Source organism: Toxotes jaculatrix, chromosome 4 (genome assembly GCF_017976425.1).
Source record: "Toxotes jaculatrix isolate fToxJac2 chromosome 4, fToxJac2.pri, whole genome shotgun sequence".
Classification (NCBI taxonomy): Eukaryota; Metazoa; Chordata; class Actinopteri; family Toxotidae; genus Toxotes; species Toxotes jaculatrix.
Window position 1 is genome coordinate 26,375,868 of NC_054397.1, and position 16,126 is coordinate 26,391,993.

General features: G+C 38.8%; 1 protein-coding gene across 2 annotated transcripts in view; it reads left to right on the forward strand.

The window, feature by feature from the left end:
* Nucleotides 1-16,126, forward strand: part of sorcs3 (sortilin related VPS10 domain containing receptor 3) — a 183,657-nt gene that overhangs the window by 163,713 nt on the left and 3,818 nt on the right. For both annotated transcript variants that reach the window (XM_041035874.1, XM_041035876.1), the window contains 7 exons: nt 693-879; nt 4,601-4,734; nt 6,422-6,545; nt 7,070-7,182; nt 14,216-14,347; nt 14,448-14,547; nt 15,884-15,989. In XM_041035874.1, coding sequence (XP_040891808.1) covers nt 693-879; nt 4,601-4,734; nt 6,422-6,545; nt 7,070-7,182; nt 14,216-14,347; nt 14,448-14,547; nt 15,884-15,989 — 896 coding nt within the window. The remainder of the gene's footprint in view (nt 1-692; nt 880-4,600; nt 4,735-6,421; nt 6,546-7,069; nt 7,183-14,215; nt 14,348-14,447; nt 14,548-15,883; nt 15,990-16,126) is intronic.

Below are 16,126 nucleotides of genomic sequence, written 5' to 3' on the forward strand. Positions count from 1 at the left end.
ATGCACATGTGCACACTGTCTCTCCCTATTTCATTCATATTCATATGTATACAGTGATTGTATACCTTCAATAACATGAAGTGATAAAATGATTTTGATTTTAAGAATTTAAAGACATACGTTGCACACTGATGGATGAGCACCTAGATAATTGGAGCTCAAAGCTGACTTCAAACCACTTCATAATTATTTCACTCATGAATTAACTTCTGCGAGGACTCCTTGAACTAAGCTTCTTTTTTTTTTCGCTACTTGATTTATTAATGTTTACCAAACTATTTGTTTTGCAAATTAATATTTGCTAAATTTGTGCCAAACAAGGCACATTAATGGCTGTTTTATGAAATTATTTTCTGCTAAATTAATCAGACAAAACTTTAGAAACCACCAGTAAAATTTGTACCATCACTCTTGAAGAGGAATAATTGAAAGAACTGTAATTATCTAAGTATGTAATTATATCTAATTATACGGTATAACTATATACTCTGATGAAAATGAACATAGATTTACAATGAGCAAGCAACTACCAGCTCCAATGAAGAAAAATCATAGAGCTACAAAACTAGATTGATGCCCTTTGTACATGTTAAGTATTATAAATGTGAATGTGCTGTGTACTATTTACTTCTGCAACATGCCTTTCATTTAGCTTTTGTTTCTGAGTGAAGTCCTGCTGTGCTGTGTTTCAGGGTGACTCTTTGCGGACCAACATCCAGCTGGATTTTGGCGACGGCACAGCCGTGTCCTATTCCAACTTGTCCTGGACTGAGGAGGGGATCAAACACGTCTACAAGTCTGCTGGGATATTCCGTGTCACGGCGCTAGCAGAGAACACGCTGGGTTATGACACCACAACGCTCTTCCTTCATGTCACATGTAAGGGCCAACACTGTAACAAAATAAAACTCCATGCTGCTGCTTACACATTAAAACCTTGCTAATAAGTTTACCATGTGGGGTAATTATAAAGGGCATGATTTCCCCTGGGGATACGGGGAACATGTTCCCATCAAAGTCTCATTTTTGTGTCTATGGACTGATGTGCATAAACACTTTGCTCCATACATCCTGTTAAAGCTATAACTGCTAAAAGATAGGACTTTTATAAGACTATGAGGAGTGTGTAAGAGCAAATGGCAAATTATTTTATGTAGCATTAGGGTTAGTGGTTAGTCATTATATTTTTTTATACTACCATCATTAATCTACTCCCTTGGTTATAATACTGTTCAATCCCTGAGTTTAAAACACAGTTTCATTGTGCAGTTTCAAAACAACTTCAGGAATCAGAGAATTAGGGTTTTTACTTCTACATTTTCACCAGTGGTGAAAGTATTTAACCTGAAGCAGCACTGTATCATTTGCATATTTTATTTCATACCTATGTTCAACTGAATGACTTCCACACTGGTGATATACGCTACACTCAACTAAAGTGTCCAGCCCATAATACACAGTATTATGTAATTCAGCCGCAGTGATAAACACAAACAACTTTTGAGAGAAAGGTCATAACAAACTTGCCTAGATGCGAGGTTTCAGTGTGGGCAGGAGCAGACTCTGAAATAGAAGTGGGCCTTTAAGGCCACTGCAGCTAATTGCCAGTTATCTGAGGACACAACACCAGAACAATGGTTTATTTCAAAGTGGACCAGATTTTACACAGCAGCACACATAACAAATTACAGGATCGTCATGCTTTCCACCTCTGTTCAGACAGCAACAGAACAGTGTATCATTTTAAGTTTCCAAGGGAATTATTCAAGCTCCTTTCAGTATGTGTTGACTCATCTCTTTGTCTTGTTAGTTCCTCTTTCATCGATTTGTTCAATCCATTTTAATTTAACTTTTTGCCATCCTGATGTGTCAGAAAGTGTGTTCTGGATTTATACATTTCTGATGGCAATAATTTTAGCTGGATTTATTTCACAGTGCAGGTGATGCTTTCAGGGGGAAATGCCAAAAACTACTACAATGATTTCTCAGCTGAGCATATTTAATACCAAATGACTGCCTCTCATTCACACGTACATAAGCGCACACACACACTGAGCATCTCAAAGTGGGGATAAAGATTAGTTCTGGTTAAAGAGGATGAGAGCTAACAGAAGCCTTGGCAAGATGAGCACCCCAGACCACAGCACTGCACAAACCTTTCGTTGGAGTTTTTTCCATGAAAGTAGCGTATTACACCCGCAACTTTATCCCTGAGATTAGTGTAAAACAACCCAGACCCCTGTCAGGTCCTGTTAAGAGGTTTGCAGCGTTACCCAGAAGGTATCATGTCAAAAATACATGATGGTGTCAACATTTCCTCAGGGTTAGAATGACAAAATCATCATAGTTACAGAGTCACAAGGACCTTTTTTAACATTATAGAATTTTGCTGTGACCACTTTGTTCTGTCTGATATCAGAATATAATTTGATCATCTGTCATTTCTGAATTACTGAAGCCAATTTTCTGGTGATCATGTCCAAGGAATTAATTTGCTGCTGGGTGGGCCCGTAAATTAAAAGTGGTCAGGATAGATTGGATTAACTATGATCTATGGTCTCCCAAAAGTTATGTTTATATGCTGCTAAACTGCCTCAACAAATGAATTTTGAAAGAAATGTTACATTGCCTAGATTATTATTTTTGTCAACATAATGAGGAAACGTTTGTAATGAACATGACTTCAAAGGCTCAAAATGTCAAAGAGCGTTCACTGAACGCGTCTGTAAAATGTTCTTAGACAACTTATTCATCTGTTTTGTTCGGTATTGTGCCTCTAGGTTGTAAGTTGTAAGTCATCTCCTCAAATCTAAAATCTTAATCCTTCTTCCAACGATGTGAACAATGTTACGCTAAGTGTTCCCAGCAACCGCTGTCATAGCTTCTGTGCCAACTGAAAATTACACTGGTTGGATGAATTCGTCACTCTCTGCTGACTGGTTTGTGCAAAAAAAAAAAACCTCCCCAGTGACAAAATGGCTAACATGAACACGATGCCAGGCTGAATAAATGAATCAAAATTAAATGGTGGTTATTAGGTCTAATTATTGAGCCACAAAGGTATTGAATCCTGATGTCAGGTGTCAAAGTGTCTTTCTACTCCCACCATTCATCCTGAGCATCTGCATTATGTAACATAACTTGTTGCTGGTTAAAATAATCTAAATGAAAACTGCCTTCAAACATCGTTGTAACCATTGAGTAGTAAAACAATGTCAATTTTAGGAGACAAGGTAGGTTTTTGACAAAAATCATATAATGCAAAAAGAGTCGGGAGCTGTTGAGGGTTGTTGTAATGAAGTTCAAAACTACTGTTTATGTAGAACAGAGGTCAGTATTTGTGTAAATGTGGAACATTTTGGACACATTAGACAGTTATTTGGTAGGACACTTTGACACATGTAAATTATCATGTAGTTAGTGGTATAGTGGTGGAATAAAACATTTGATTATCCATCAATTTCACACACCAAAAAGTGCATAAATGTGCATTTAAAGCGTCATTTAAAAACTCTGTTTCAGCAACAATAATTAAAAACCAATAGCTGCTGTCATTTGTTTAAAATCACAACAGATGCGGCGAAAAATTAGAGACAGTTTTCCATATGAGGACTATTTTCTCTCCATTACACAAAGATAAAATAAAAAATATAATAATAATATTAATAAAAGTATTGCTCATTGCTATTAATACTAATTGTACTGTCACAACTTGATGGTTTCATAAACACAGTGGAATCTGACTAAGAAGAATCACAGTCTTTCATCTCCTTCCATCACAGCATGCACACTGTTAAAAAGCTCACCATGTATGTCTTACTGTACCTATGAGTCAGTCACAGTACACCTGCCCGCATGAGTTCAGACAGCCTAATTGGAAACGTCTCTCTGATTCCCTTTGCATTTATTGCACTCAGACATTAAAGTGGAACAGTTCCATTACAGTATGATTAGTGTTTGTGAAGACCCTTTTAATGTTGAGACTATTTTTACATAGATGAAAAATGTTTCATGTGTTGTAATGTCATTTCATGTGTTCACTCTATCCAGTTTCAAATGTTAAACTGTCAACTGCCTGATTAGACCAGTGAATGAGGAGTTGAGACATTTTGATGGAAACACGTTTGGCAACAACTTGAGAATTCCTCTGTAAATTCTCAAGTTGTTGCCACAGTAAATCTTTTCCAGGAGTTCATAATCTATTTGTTTCCAAAATGTTCGGATCCGTCCACCCATCCATTTTCTTTACCCACTTATCATGTTTATGGGGGGTAAGTTGGGGCTGGAAGATGGATCCTACCCTGGAACGCAGGGAAACACCCTGGACAGGTCGCTAGTTTATCACTGAGCTAAGACACGCATTAATGTTTTAGGCTATTTTTTATTCTACTGAAGGTATGAGCTGTTGGACTGTGGGAGAAATCCTGAGCTCACTAGACTGTTATATAAAAGTGTTTGGAGTCTGTCCCTCACACTTGTACTTTGGATTCGTGATCTTGCTAATTGGCTTTTTCTTATTTGAAATAGAAGCACTCTCAAGTGAGCCTCATTACAACTAGCCATAATTTATATCTGTTATTTTTTTCTCAATCTTTCTTAGGTCCAGTGGAGCATGTCCAGCTTCTTGCTCCCTTTGTGGTCATAAGAAACAAGGAGGTGAACATCACAGCAGTGGTCTTACCCAGCCACTCACGCACTGTCACCTACTTCTGGTGGCTCGGCAACAACACTGAGGTAATGCTTCCAGGATGTCTCATTAATACACATTTCAGTTGCTTGCTATGCTGGCTTTTATGGGTGTTATTATTTTTGTAAAGCAAGATTTTAGTATAGATTTGAAAGTTGCTGCAGCTAACCCAATGGATGCAAAAGGATTTACAAAGGTTATACTGTATATCTAACACAAACCATGAAGTCATTTCACCTGGATCACCCTGACACGAATATGTGCCTCAGAAGTTTTGCCAACTTGAACATTACAAACACAGAGAGGTGTAGAACAGAGTCAAACAGAATGGCACACCATGCTTCATCCTCCATACATAACCATAAGGTTATTTCCAGTTTTCTTATATACAGTAAGTTGATCAGCCACCTGAGTTATAGATCACTAATTCTATCATTTTTTTTTGGCCAAGTTAATATTATGGTAGTATTCATCTACAATATGGATCATCTACAATATGAATTCTCACATATTGTGGTACATATACTCATGTTAAAATGATAATCCTATTGTTTCCTCCATGCAGTATTTGAAAAATTCAGCTTTGTCTAAAACTGGGGTTGAACCCAAATACCTTCAAAACTACTGACATTCCCATCAGCCTCACTTGTGCTTTGAGTTTTGTGATGTAAGATAAAACGTCTGCTGCTGTGATAACTTTCCAAAACTGTAAAATCCTGTCTATGAGCACTATAAACCTTTGTGTAGTGTTTTGGCATCTGATAAGGCTTTATATTTCAACACATTTTATTATCCCAATTTTTTTTGACAAAAACAGTAGAGTACAGCGACGTCATTGCCAGGCACCATAACATCCAAACACTGTATATTATGTATAATGTACAGGAGGGTCTTGACACAGTGTCTCCATGACTGACTGAGTATTCGGCAGAAGGAACATAACTGACAATTTAAGCAGTGAGAATGAGGGGAGAAAAGCCACCAACCACGTTCTTATTCTAACAGATATATTATCTATTTTGTCCAATGAACAAGTAATTTCTCAGTCTCAGTGGGAAAGTCAGTGCTTCCATCTCATGAATCTGTTTGATGATTTGAAGCCAATAATCTACTGTAGGTATTTTGCCAAATATTTGTGTCTGTGGGAAGCTTCGAAAAATGTGGCGGTGATTTGCCTCATCATCCCCACAATTTCTCTAACACATATGGTCCATCAATATTAAATATGTTTTCACATTAGGAGTAGTGGAAAAAAAAAAAAACCAACAAGATGATTCCAACAGAATTCACAGCAGTACACAGAACAAGAAGTAGAAAAAAATGTTCTGGTACATGTTTTCCCATTGTTCCCTGGTTATTTTATCCTTTAATTTAAAAATTTCCATTGTTCCATAACTGCCCTGTGTTTCACAGTGGCTTTTAACAAGTATTGGCATTAACTGTAAATATGTGAAAAGGTCATGCTTTTCCAAATATGTATATTTCTTTAAATATTTAGAATTACAGTCGCCCTTAACAAGTTCCTCCTTTAACTAAAGTTCTCATGTTGTTAGAAATCCTTTTTGTTTTCTGTAAATCTATAAATCACATGACTTATCGACAGATTGAATGTAAGAATCATGGAAATAAACTCAGACTGGTGAGTTGGACAATAGTCGTGTACTTGAGAAACATGATGTGTAACATGATTTTTATTTATTTTTTAAATCTATACCTTAAATCCTGTGCTTGCAGCCAGTGATAACATTGGACGGGAGTATCTCCTACACCTTCCCTAGCGAGGGAATGCACACCATCACTGTGCAAGTGGCTGCAGGCAACACCATACTGCAGGATACCAAGACCATAGCAGTCAGAGGTCAGTATTTGTTTTCTTATTGTATCCTGGAGCTTATAACAAGTGGCAATTCTGTAACATTGGAACCTTTTTGTCTTTTAATATATTCAAAAAACACAGTCTTAAAAGCATCCAAAAGCAATACATATGCTGTCATATTCTGGCTATACCTTGGGTAAAATGTTTCCTAAATAAAACTGCTCCTACTTGACTTAAAATATATCACATTACTGTGAAAGCCTCAAAAGAATATGTCTTGATTTGAAATGAAGTAATCTGGCAGCAAGGATCTGTAAAATGCTATGATTTATTACTAGCTGATGGGCTGGCACAAAGCTGTGACATTTTCTAATTATCTAGAAGTGCATCTGGTAAATTTAGCCAAAGGGAAGTGCAGGGGATATGAGAAACCCTCTTCTTTTCATCAAGTGTTAAATACCTGAAACTCAACTTGAGCAAAATGACAATTGGCACAGCTCCCTGAGAATAATGCCCCTGGATCTGAGTGAATTAATGGCTGATTCTCCCCCGACTCTCCTCGACAGAATTCTTCAAATCTCTACTTTTATCTTTCTCCCCTAATCTGGACGAGTTCAACCCTGACATACCCGAGTGGAGACAGGATGTGGGGAGAGTAATTAAGAAGGCTCTGCTCCAAGTGAGTGATTTTCATTTTCTGTGTCCTTCCGTCTCTCTTCCTTCCACCCTTCTGTCTCTCTGTCTTCTTTCTCTTCTGTCGTTTTTATCTCCCGCTTTCTCTCTCACCCACCCCATTTCTCAATTATTTCCTGTACCCCCATTGCCTTTGCTGCCCAATACGCCGGGCTCATTGGTGCGGCAAGAGAACGCCCTCGGGCCACCCTGTGATTCATCGGCAGACAGGTGTGAAGACGCCTCTGCCTTCCCTCTCTCCCAGGATGGCTTCATGTGCGCTGGGTCCTAAATTTTAAAAGTCACCCATAAAACGATCTCAAAACTTAAAGCATGGTGACCTACGAGTGACGATACCTGTCAGTCTGTCTAATGTGCGTGTGTGTGTGTGTGTTTGTGCACTTGAACGTAGGGGTGGAAGTGCTCTCAGTGTGTGTGGGAAGCACACCCATCATTTTAAGTGCTACTCATCTCCCCGTTCACCGCTCATGAATAGCGGACTGCATTTGGTGGTGCTGTGCTTTTGGCCATCTTAACAGCACATCGAGCATTAGAGCTGCAGGTGGGTGCTTTTGGAGGAATATATAAATGGGTGAAGGGGATCTCACGAGTAACCCAGATAACTCAGACTGAGGTCCGTCCTTCTGAGGCAATTGGTTTATCTTTTCCTGGGCTGCAATGTCCGTTAATTTACCAAAACAAAGATATTCTTTAGTTGTCCATTATTTCATTTTTTGTTAGAACTGTATTCCTCCATGAAAAACAAAGTAACAAAGTTAAGTTTAGTAAATTATTTAGACTGAATCCATATTAACAACCCTGTGGACACGCTGGTTTTGTTTATGTTTGAACTCACTCGACTGAAGGTGTAAATTTCAGTCTTAAATTAATCACCAGGGTTATTGATGTGTTCTCAAGCTCTTTAAAGGCTCGTGTGCTTCACTAATCACAGGAGTCACAGAGAACAGTGTTTTTGAAAACTGGCACGTTTGTTCAGTCACAGTTAAACTCTTTTATTCTGTGGATGTGCCTGCAATTTTTATAGGCACTGACTAGGAGGCCTTCAGTAACTACCGATTTTATTTTTCTATGACAGTATGTTACCAGTTGTCTCAGGGCTGTGTTGTTCAAGACCATTAGCTTACTGTTATTTATGTGTCATATTACATCAGGCAAAAAAAAAAAAAAATCAGGGCTGGATTACTAAGCAGACAAAGCAGTTAACTGCCCTGAGGCTCTAGACCTCCACAGAGCTTGAAGGCTTCACATTCACTGTGTGGCAAATTAGTTTGTGGTAATTTGATAAATCACACATTTGTTTGTTAATACTGCATGCAGCACTAAACCACAGTATAAACTGAAAAGGGTCGTAACACTGTTGTACAGGGGCAGAAGTTAAAATCTGCTCTTATAACACCGTTATTATATCAGTATATATTTTGAATACATGGGGTATATTCCTAAAATAAATCTGTGGTCAAGAAGAGGTTCACATACAAGTCCAACTCTAGACAACACTCATATTGACAGAGCTATTGGTCGCTGTAATCATCCAATCCATAATGGTCATGAAGAGATCTCTGTGGACTGTGGATGAACACCATCTCTGACAATGAAGTCATGTTCATATTTGCATATGGCAATATGGAGAGAAGGAATTACAGCAACCAATAACTCATACTTCAGTGTGCGTAGTATAGGTTCATGTTTTTTTTTTACTTTATTTGAAGTCACATTCGTTTGCCCATAGGGATAGGATACAACATGATTTACTTGTTGTAGTCATTCCTCCTGCTTATACTGACCACTAACAGACCTCTGCCTAATGCACTTTCAAATGAAGTGATCAAATTTCAAATAAGTGACAAAGTCCACAGTCGTACTCCTGTGCTTCAATACTGAGTTTATCATAAGTTAATATGAGGCCTCAGTAGTATGAATTAGACAAATATTTTGCAGTGTTACAGTCTTTTTGGTACAGATTCCTCCTCTTTTATGTTCCCCTGGACAGTTTTTCCTTTCTGAGCTGCAGTGGAGGGACAGTAACACAAACCAGTTCAGATAAATGCTGGCATGAGTATTTATAGAGAATCAGGGCTGTGGATTTGGTCCTCCATCACTTGCACTGAGCAAACAAAACCTGTTCCAGTGTTCATATGGGAACCAGACTGTTATTTTAAATCAGACTTGAAGAATTATGGTTCTGTCCTTTAATCAAATGCAGAAAACAAATTAGTAGTTACTAATTAATACATACTGTGTGAAATGTACAGAGAGTGGAATAAAATGAGAAACAAAGTAAGGGCCCGCAGGCCATTTTTGCCCAGGGGCCCCCACATCAGGTGAATTCAGGCACAGCTGAGACTGAAAATAACAAAATAACACTCACAGATTCAACTTCTTTTTTCCTCAATTACATCATAGTTACCACCTACACTTGGCTGCACAGTGTTCAAGGTGCAGATATCTATCTTCTCTGCTGTGGTAGAATAGCTTATTTAATGAGAGACACTGTACAAGAATTAGAAATTAAAATCTGTAAATTCTAACGTGACTGATGTCCCACTCTCATGTCTCGCTTGCCCATCAGTCAATGAGGTTAAAGACAATTACTGCTGTATTATACGGAGAACTCCATTGTACTTAAACTGGTTCTTTCTGCTGTCTGAGCACTTGCATGCAGAGTTTCAGTGGCTCAGTGCACATTAGCGGGGTCTACCAGTGCCCATAGAACAAGGATAACAATAAATAACCATCCCCACAGAGTCTCCCTTGAAGTGAAACATTAAAATGGAATAGTGGGTGAAAATGGTGTCAGTTCCAATATGTGCTTTTTTATTACATTACATTTGTGGAGAGTGGCTTATGTGTCACTTTTGTTTGTTTTTATCTTTTCACATTATCCTGTTAGAGTTTGATATCAGCTACTCTTTATGTAAATGGGCTGTAGATCTGTTATTGAGGCGAGAGCTGACACAAAGTTCATTTCCAGACAAACATATTGTCCAAGCGGTGACAGGAAGGGTTATTTTTTCCTCTATTTGTTATGGTTGAGAACCCTTGCTTGAGACAGAGGCCGGTACACAACTGATCGTTTTTCAACATAGTAAACAACTCCCCAACAATAAAACAGGAGATGAGAGAGGGAACAACTTGCAATTAAAGTCAAGGTCCATTTAACTGGGGTGGCGTGTGGTGTAGCCCTCGTTGCTGAATCTTTCAAATCATGACTTTGCACTCTTCACCTAGGCTCATTTCAGTGCCACTGCCTCTACACGTCCTGAATGCACATTCAGTAATGGAGGTTATTTCATTCCACTCTGTCTATCCTCAGCCACCTCCCTCTCACATTCCCATAACGTTTCTCAGCTCAAACTCATACACTTTACAATGTTCAAACTCCCATAGATTCCCCCGAAGGTTAATACAAGCTATCAAGCTATCATTTCCTTATTGCTTCCCCAAAGGCACAGAATAACTTTCTTTAGTAAATCATGCACATTAATTGGATATTTTCATTTCTTCACTCTGTTAAACAATTCTGATGTTGATAATTAACTTAACTCTCAAATGACTAGAATGCACATTAAATTTTATGTGATTCTCTTTACAATAATTGAAACAATCTGGATTTCAATTAATAGTGGCACTCCTTTTGTAAATGCATAGGTTAGGGTTAGTATTGGTCTCAGCGATTAGAGATCAGAGGTAGTGTAATAGAGTTAGGCCTGTCCAGTGGGAGCAACACGTCAGCTTACAGTTTGTGAGACATCTTTGTAGCAATGCTACAATGGGAACATCAGTCAGGTTTGTCACTCGGTCCGCCATACTGGTCCAGACTGAAACATCTCAACAACTGTTGGATGGATTGTCATGTACTTTGGTACAGACATTGTCAGGCATTGATGGTCCCCTGATGAGGAATCCTGCTGGCTTTGGTTATCCCCACTGTTTTATTCTTGCCCAATATGATGATTTGATATCTTTGAATTTTGAGTGAAATATGTCAATACCTTTGGGATGGAATACTATTCAGTTTGTTACAGACATGTAAGACATAGAGACAGAGACATGCTCTGATTTTTCACCTAGCACCAACAGCAGGGTAAAGTTTCTAATTAACTGGCGAAATAGTTAAAATACAGTTTTGATTGATCAGTTTGGATCCAGACATTCATGGTTCCCAGGATTTTGGTGGTTTCACAAGACGAATTCTCCACAAGATGAACCGTAACAGTTTCATTTTTCTTAACTGTCATCAGGTCAAAATTTCAGTTTGTCACATTCTTTGGTTTATGAACAAATACTACATTCCCCATCATCCTCAGCTACACTGTAAGTTTAATTCAAAAGAATAAATCTTAAACTAAGATGACGATCATGGTAAACATTATACCTGCTAAATATCAACATTTTTGCATTGTCATTTTGAGCATGTAAGTATCCTGATGTACTACTGTAGATTTATTTATTTACTTTTTCTTTATTTATTTATTTTTAAAGTAAATTGAGCATGAGCACTTGATCATCCAGATGAAATGTTACCTAAATATCCTCTAGAGCTTCTCTTCTTCAAACAGTATTCCTCCAAATAAACTTGCAGCAGGTAACTCACAAATCTTCCTGCCTGCCATCTCAATCTGATTTTTGTATCCTGCAGTAAACTTGCAGAGCATCGAAAGGGAGCATTCCACATCAGCCAGCCAGCTTTTTAAACTAATGACTGATAGCAATGAGAACGAACGTGGTCCGAGTGCATTGATTTTTCTTTTTTTTTTTTCCAGGGCTTATTGCCTCCGCTGTCATCCTGTTCACTTTATCTCCCCCTCCGCAACCCCTTCTCTCACTGCAAGTCATGCCCACGACTATCATTTGTCCACTACTTTAGTACTCAAATAGAGATTTCTGTGCTTGATAATTGATGTGCTTTGGCTATACCCACTGCAGTGTCCATCCAGGCCATAGGGAAAAAAATAAAAACATCACAGGCTCTAAAATGAAGATGGATCACCACCCAGGCCGCGCTTCCTTTGCTTTTATAAAAGAGCTAAGAGCGTAAAAAAATGCTTCTCTGGAAACAAACAACAAGCATTTGCTTGGCTTCACGTTTTTTTTATCAAAAGAAAAATAAGCTTTTGACATCCTTGAAAACTGAGACGAAGCCAGAAAATTTTCACTAAATTGTTCTCCTTTATTTCTTTCAAGTGAACCACAGCTATTTGCCTGAAGGCAGCCTGGATTTTGACATGCAGTATTTCTAAATATCCACGCCTGCCTTCATTAAACTCTTTATTAAATTTAATGTTCAAGCTTCTCTGTCAGGTCAGTGTTATTACTGGTGACCTGCTCTTTAATGATGAATGAACAAATCTGATGAATGTCCAATACAAAAACTTTATTACAAACCTTTGTGTTGACATATGTTAGCACTGATGTCTGATGACTCGGCCATTAGATCTAGAGGAGTCCTGTCATGAACTGAAATGTCCCAGAAGTTGAAATTTGAAATTGTCCATGTTGCAAGAGGAAAAGCGGTCTCATTTTCCATGGCTACACATTATGTGTACATGTGGATGCAGGTATTCTGCTTTAGCACTGGCTTTGCAGAAAGTAGTGTAACATTTATATAACAAAGAAAATTACAAGGTTGTCAATGGTTGTATAAGCATCTGCTTTTAATACCAAAGTCCTGAGTCCTAGACCTATAACCAGTCTCATTCGAGATGTGAATATCCAGTTGAGCACTGATTTTAATAATATGAACACTGTGTTTCAAGTGTTGAAGAAAACCTACCACACTGTTCTCTGTTCTTTTCCAAGAAATAACACTTGAAAAACTTGGATGCTCTTACATTTGTGGACTAGACATAAAGGTCATTATGCATTCAGCACCCTTATGCCGTGTTCGTCTTTCATCCTCTCTTTCCGTGGCTCTCCTCATCCTTCTGCCTCTCTCCATCTCCACCTCTCTGCTTCTCTTTCTCTCACAGAGCAGAACAGAGCAGTAGTAGTTGTGAGCGAAAACAGTAGTTACCTGAATGTACTGAATCAGCCTCCCAGAGTGTTGGTGATGTTTGGTTAAAACAATGATGCAGCAGTGAATGCTCAGTCTCTGTAACATACCAGAATGGAATTAGAAAGACCAGTCAGATACAGTTCATCATGCTTGTTTTTACAGATTTATGTGAAAAAAAATTAATAACTAAAACTCTATTTGCTATATTAAAAGACTGACAATAAAAATGATCAAAAGCAGTACTTTGTGTTTTTTTTTTATGTTTTACTTTGTGTTTTTGAAGCATTTACTCCGAATGTGTTTAAATTCATACAAAAAGGATATTCAGTACTTAATTTCAAAAGCATAAATTACATTTAGTGACACAAGTTTAACCTTAAAGCATCAAAAACTTGAAGAGAGTGAAAAAACAGTTGTGCTGCTTGAAGATCGTTGCCAAAGTCTGAACAGTTGCTGCTTTTCTAGCTTAAGTGCTAAGTACAGAGCAACCACTTAGCATCCTGCAGGGAATCACAGACAGGCAATTATTTCTTGAGTGAGAGTCTGAGTTCATAATTAAGTTCTCTCTCAGAATTAAAAGTAACTTTTCAAGAAACACCATACTGAAATGTACAGATCTACTATTTGAATTTGAATGTAAAGCACATTGATTTGACTTGTAATGAAATGTGCTATATGAATAAATTTGTCTTGCTGTGCCTTACTGCAGTGGATACAGTCATCCTACAGTCTGATCTACACTCACATGGTATATTCATCTTGCCGTAACATATATTCAACACACCCTTTTGTTTAAGGTGATGTACTTGAGTCCTCTAGTTCTTCTAGCAGGGAAGTTATTATCATCACTCCCCACTCACTGCTGTCCTTAGCTTGGTGCTTCGTCGTGGGGAACCTCGTCACTCCCCAGTGCAGTACATTTTCCATTCACAAAATGAGCCGTTGGACATGAGTGTGCTGACTGAGTTTTTAATTTATGAAGCTATTCATAACAATCACGAAGACTATCTCCGCCTTGCTACAGGTGTCTGACTTCCCGGAGGAGCAGCTCTTGGTAGCCATGTTCCCAGGAGTTCCAACAGCTGCTGAGCTCTTCTTGTTGCCTCACAAGAACCAATCAGAGGGCAAGAAAAAGAGTGAGGAGGAGCTAGAGCAGGTAAGAAAGACTATGAACTGATTCTACACCACAGATTGATGAAATCTTATCAAACGGTATTATTCTGATTGAAAAATACCATGCTCTCTCCGTTTAACAGGTATCCAACATTATCGTAAGTGCACTGAACCAAAATTTGGTGGAGTTCGAGCTCAAGCCTGGAGTAAGGGTGATTGTGTACAACACACAGTTAACACTGGGTAAGAAGCCGTTTGCTCTCACTGTTTTCAATTCTGCCATCAAGTTATCAACCATAATATAACTTGCGCGGGTAATTTAATTATGCCCCAGCATTTTCTATTCTTCATTTTGAAGTGCCAAGAAACAGAACTGTAATAACAGTGTTTTGACAACAAGAATTTTCTTTGGTCCACCAATTAAAATTCCTGTCAGTCTGCCGCCATCCCGGGCAAAAGAACACAGGGGAGGGGTTTGATTTTAAGTGGAGCTCCTTGAGACGAGGGATCTTTTATGCCTGCCATCAAAAGCTGAACATCTGTTCTATTTCTTTTACAGCCATCCAACCACAAAATGAGTGTTACACTGAGTATAATTATGTTGATTATTTAGTCCTTGAGAAAGAACACTGTACAATTTAAGGGCAGGAGCAGTTCTTAACTGCTGGAAATGGGAAGGTGGGGTGACATTCGAGACCCTCAAATGCACTCCTGCCAAAAACTCATTGCTGTTGTAAGCATCAAATCAATGCTGGATTCCTGGAGCCACACTGATTGCAAATAACTTGGCTGGTCTGAAAAACTCGACTTTTTTTTCTTTTTTACTGGCTCAGGCCTTGGTAGTCCTCAGCAACTCCCGTGCCCCACTGCTGGACAGATCTTACATTGTATTCATTGCTTGGCTGGTTTCATTAGACACACAGTCTCCGGAGACACGCAGCCATGAGTTGTCTGAAGCTCAAAGTGTTAGGTATTAACGGCCTGGCATGTGCTGCTCTGTGACGTTCTGTGGTGTGCAGCACTCTAATGACACTGGAGGTGTACCCAGCTGGATCCCTCTTTATATTTCACCTCCCACGAAAAGGTCTAAAAAGCCTTCAAGCTGCTTGAGAAAGGTCAGCCTCATACGCGCCTCCGTCTCTGAGTTGAAGGGCTCGAGAGTACAAAGAAAGAGTGGAAAATGCAATGTGATTTTCCTGCAATGACAGACATTAATGCACTCTTCAAAATAATGAGAAGAATTTAAGGTGGACGCCTTATGAGCAAAACCATGTACTGTGACATTAATCATAGTAAGTGCTTGTTTGGTTGGGTTCTTGTCTGAGATAAATGTACGTGCATTTAACCGTTTCAAAGCCACCTGAACTACATGAATTACCTGATACTGTCACATTCTTTGCCCAGAAGTAGAAAACACCAATTTCACACCAGCACAGCGAATTAAAAATAAGAGCAGCATGTCATCATGTATACCGTCGTGCCACATATATACACACACACAGACACAATATTAGACAATAACGCTAAAGCACATGCAACAATAGCAGACCCTTTCCTGTCCTCTGTTCCCCTCCCACAGCACCCTTGGTGGACTCCAACCCCAGGCACAGCAGCTCGGCCATGCTGATGCTCCTGTCAGTAGTGTTCCTGGGCCTAGCAGTGTTCCTCATCTACAAATTCAAGAGGTACACATCTTCGTGATTACTTCCACCTGCTGCACATACAGCACGATCATATAGAACCAAAGCATCTATTACCATATTCTCCATTATTGATGATACCAGATGAGCGCGGTCTGGACCGATCAATTACAGTTGTGTTT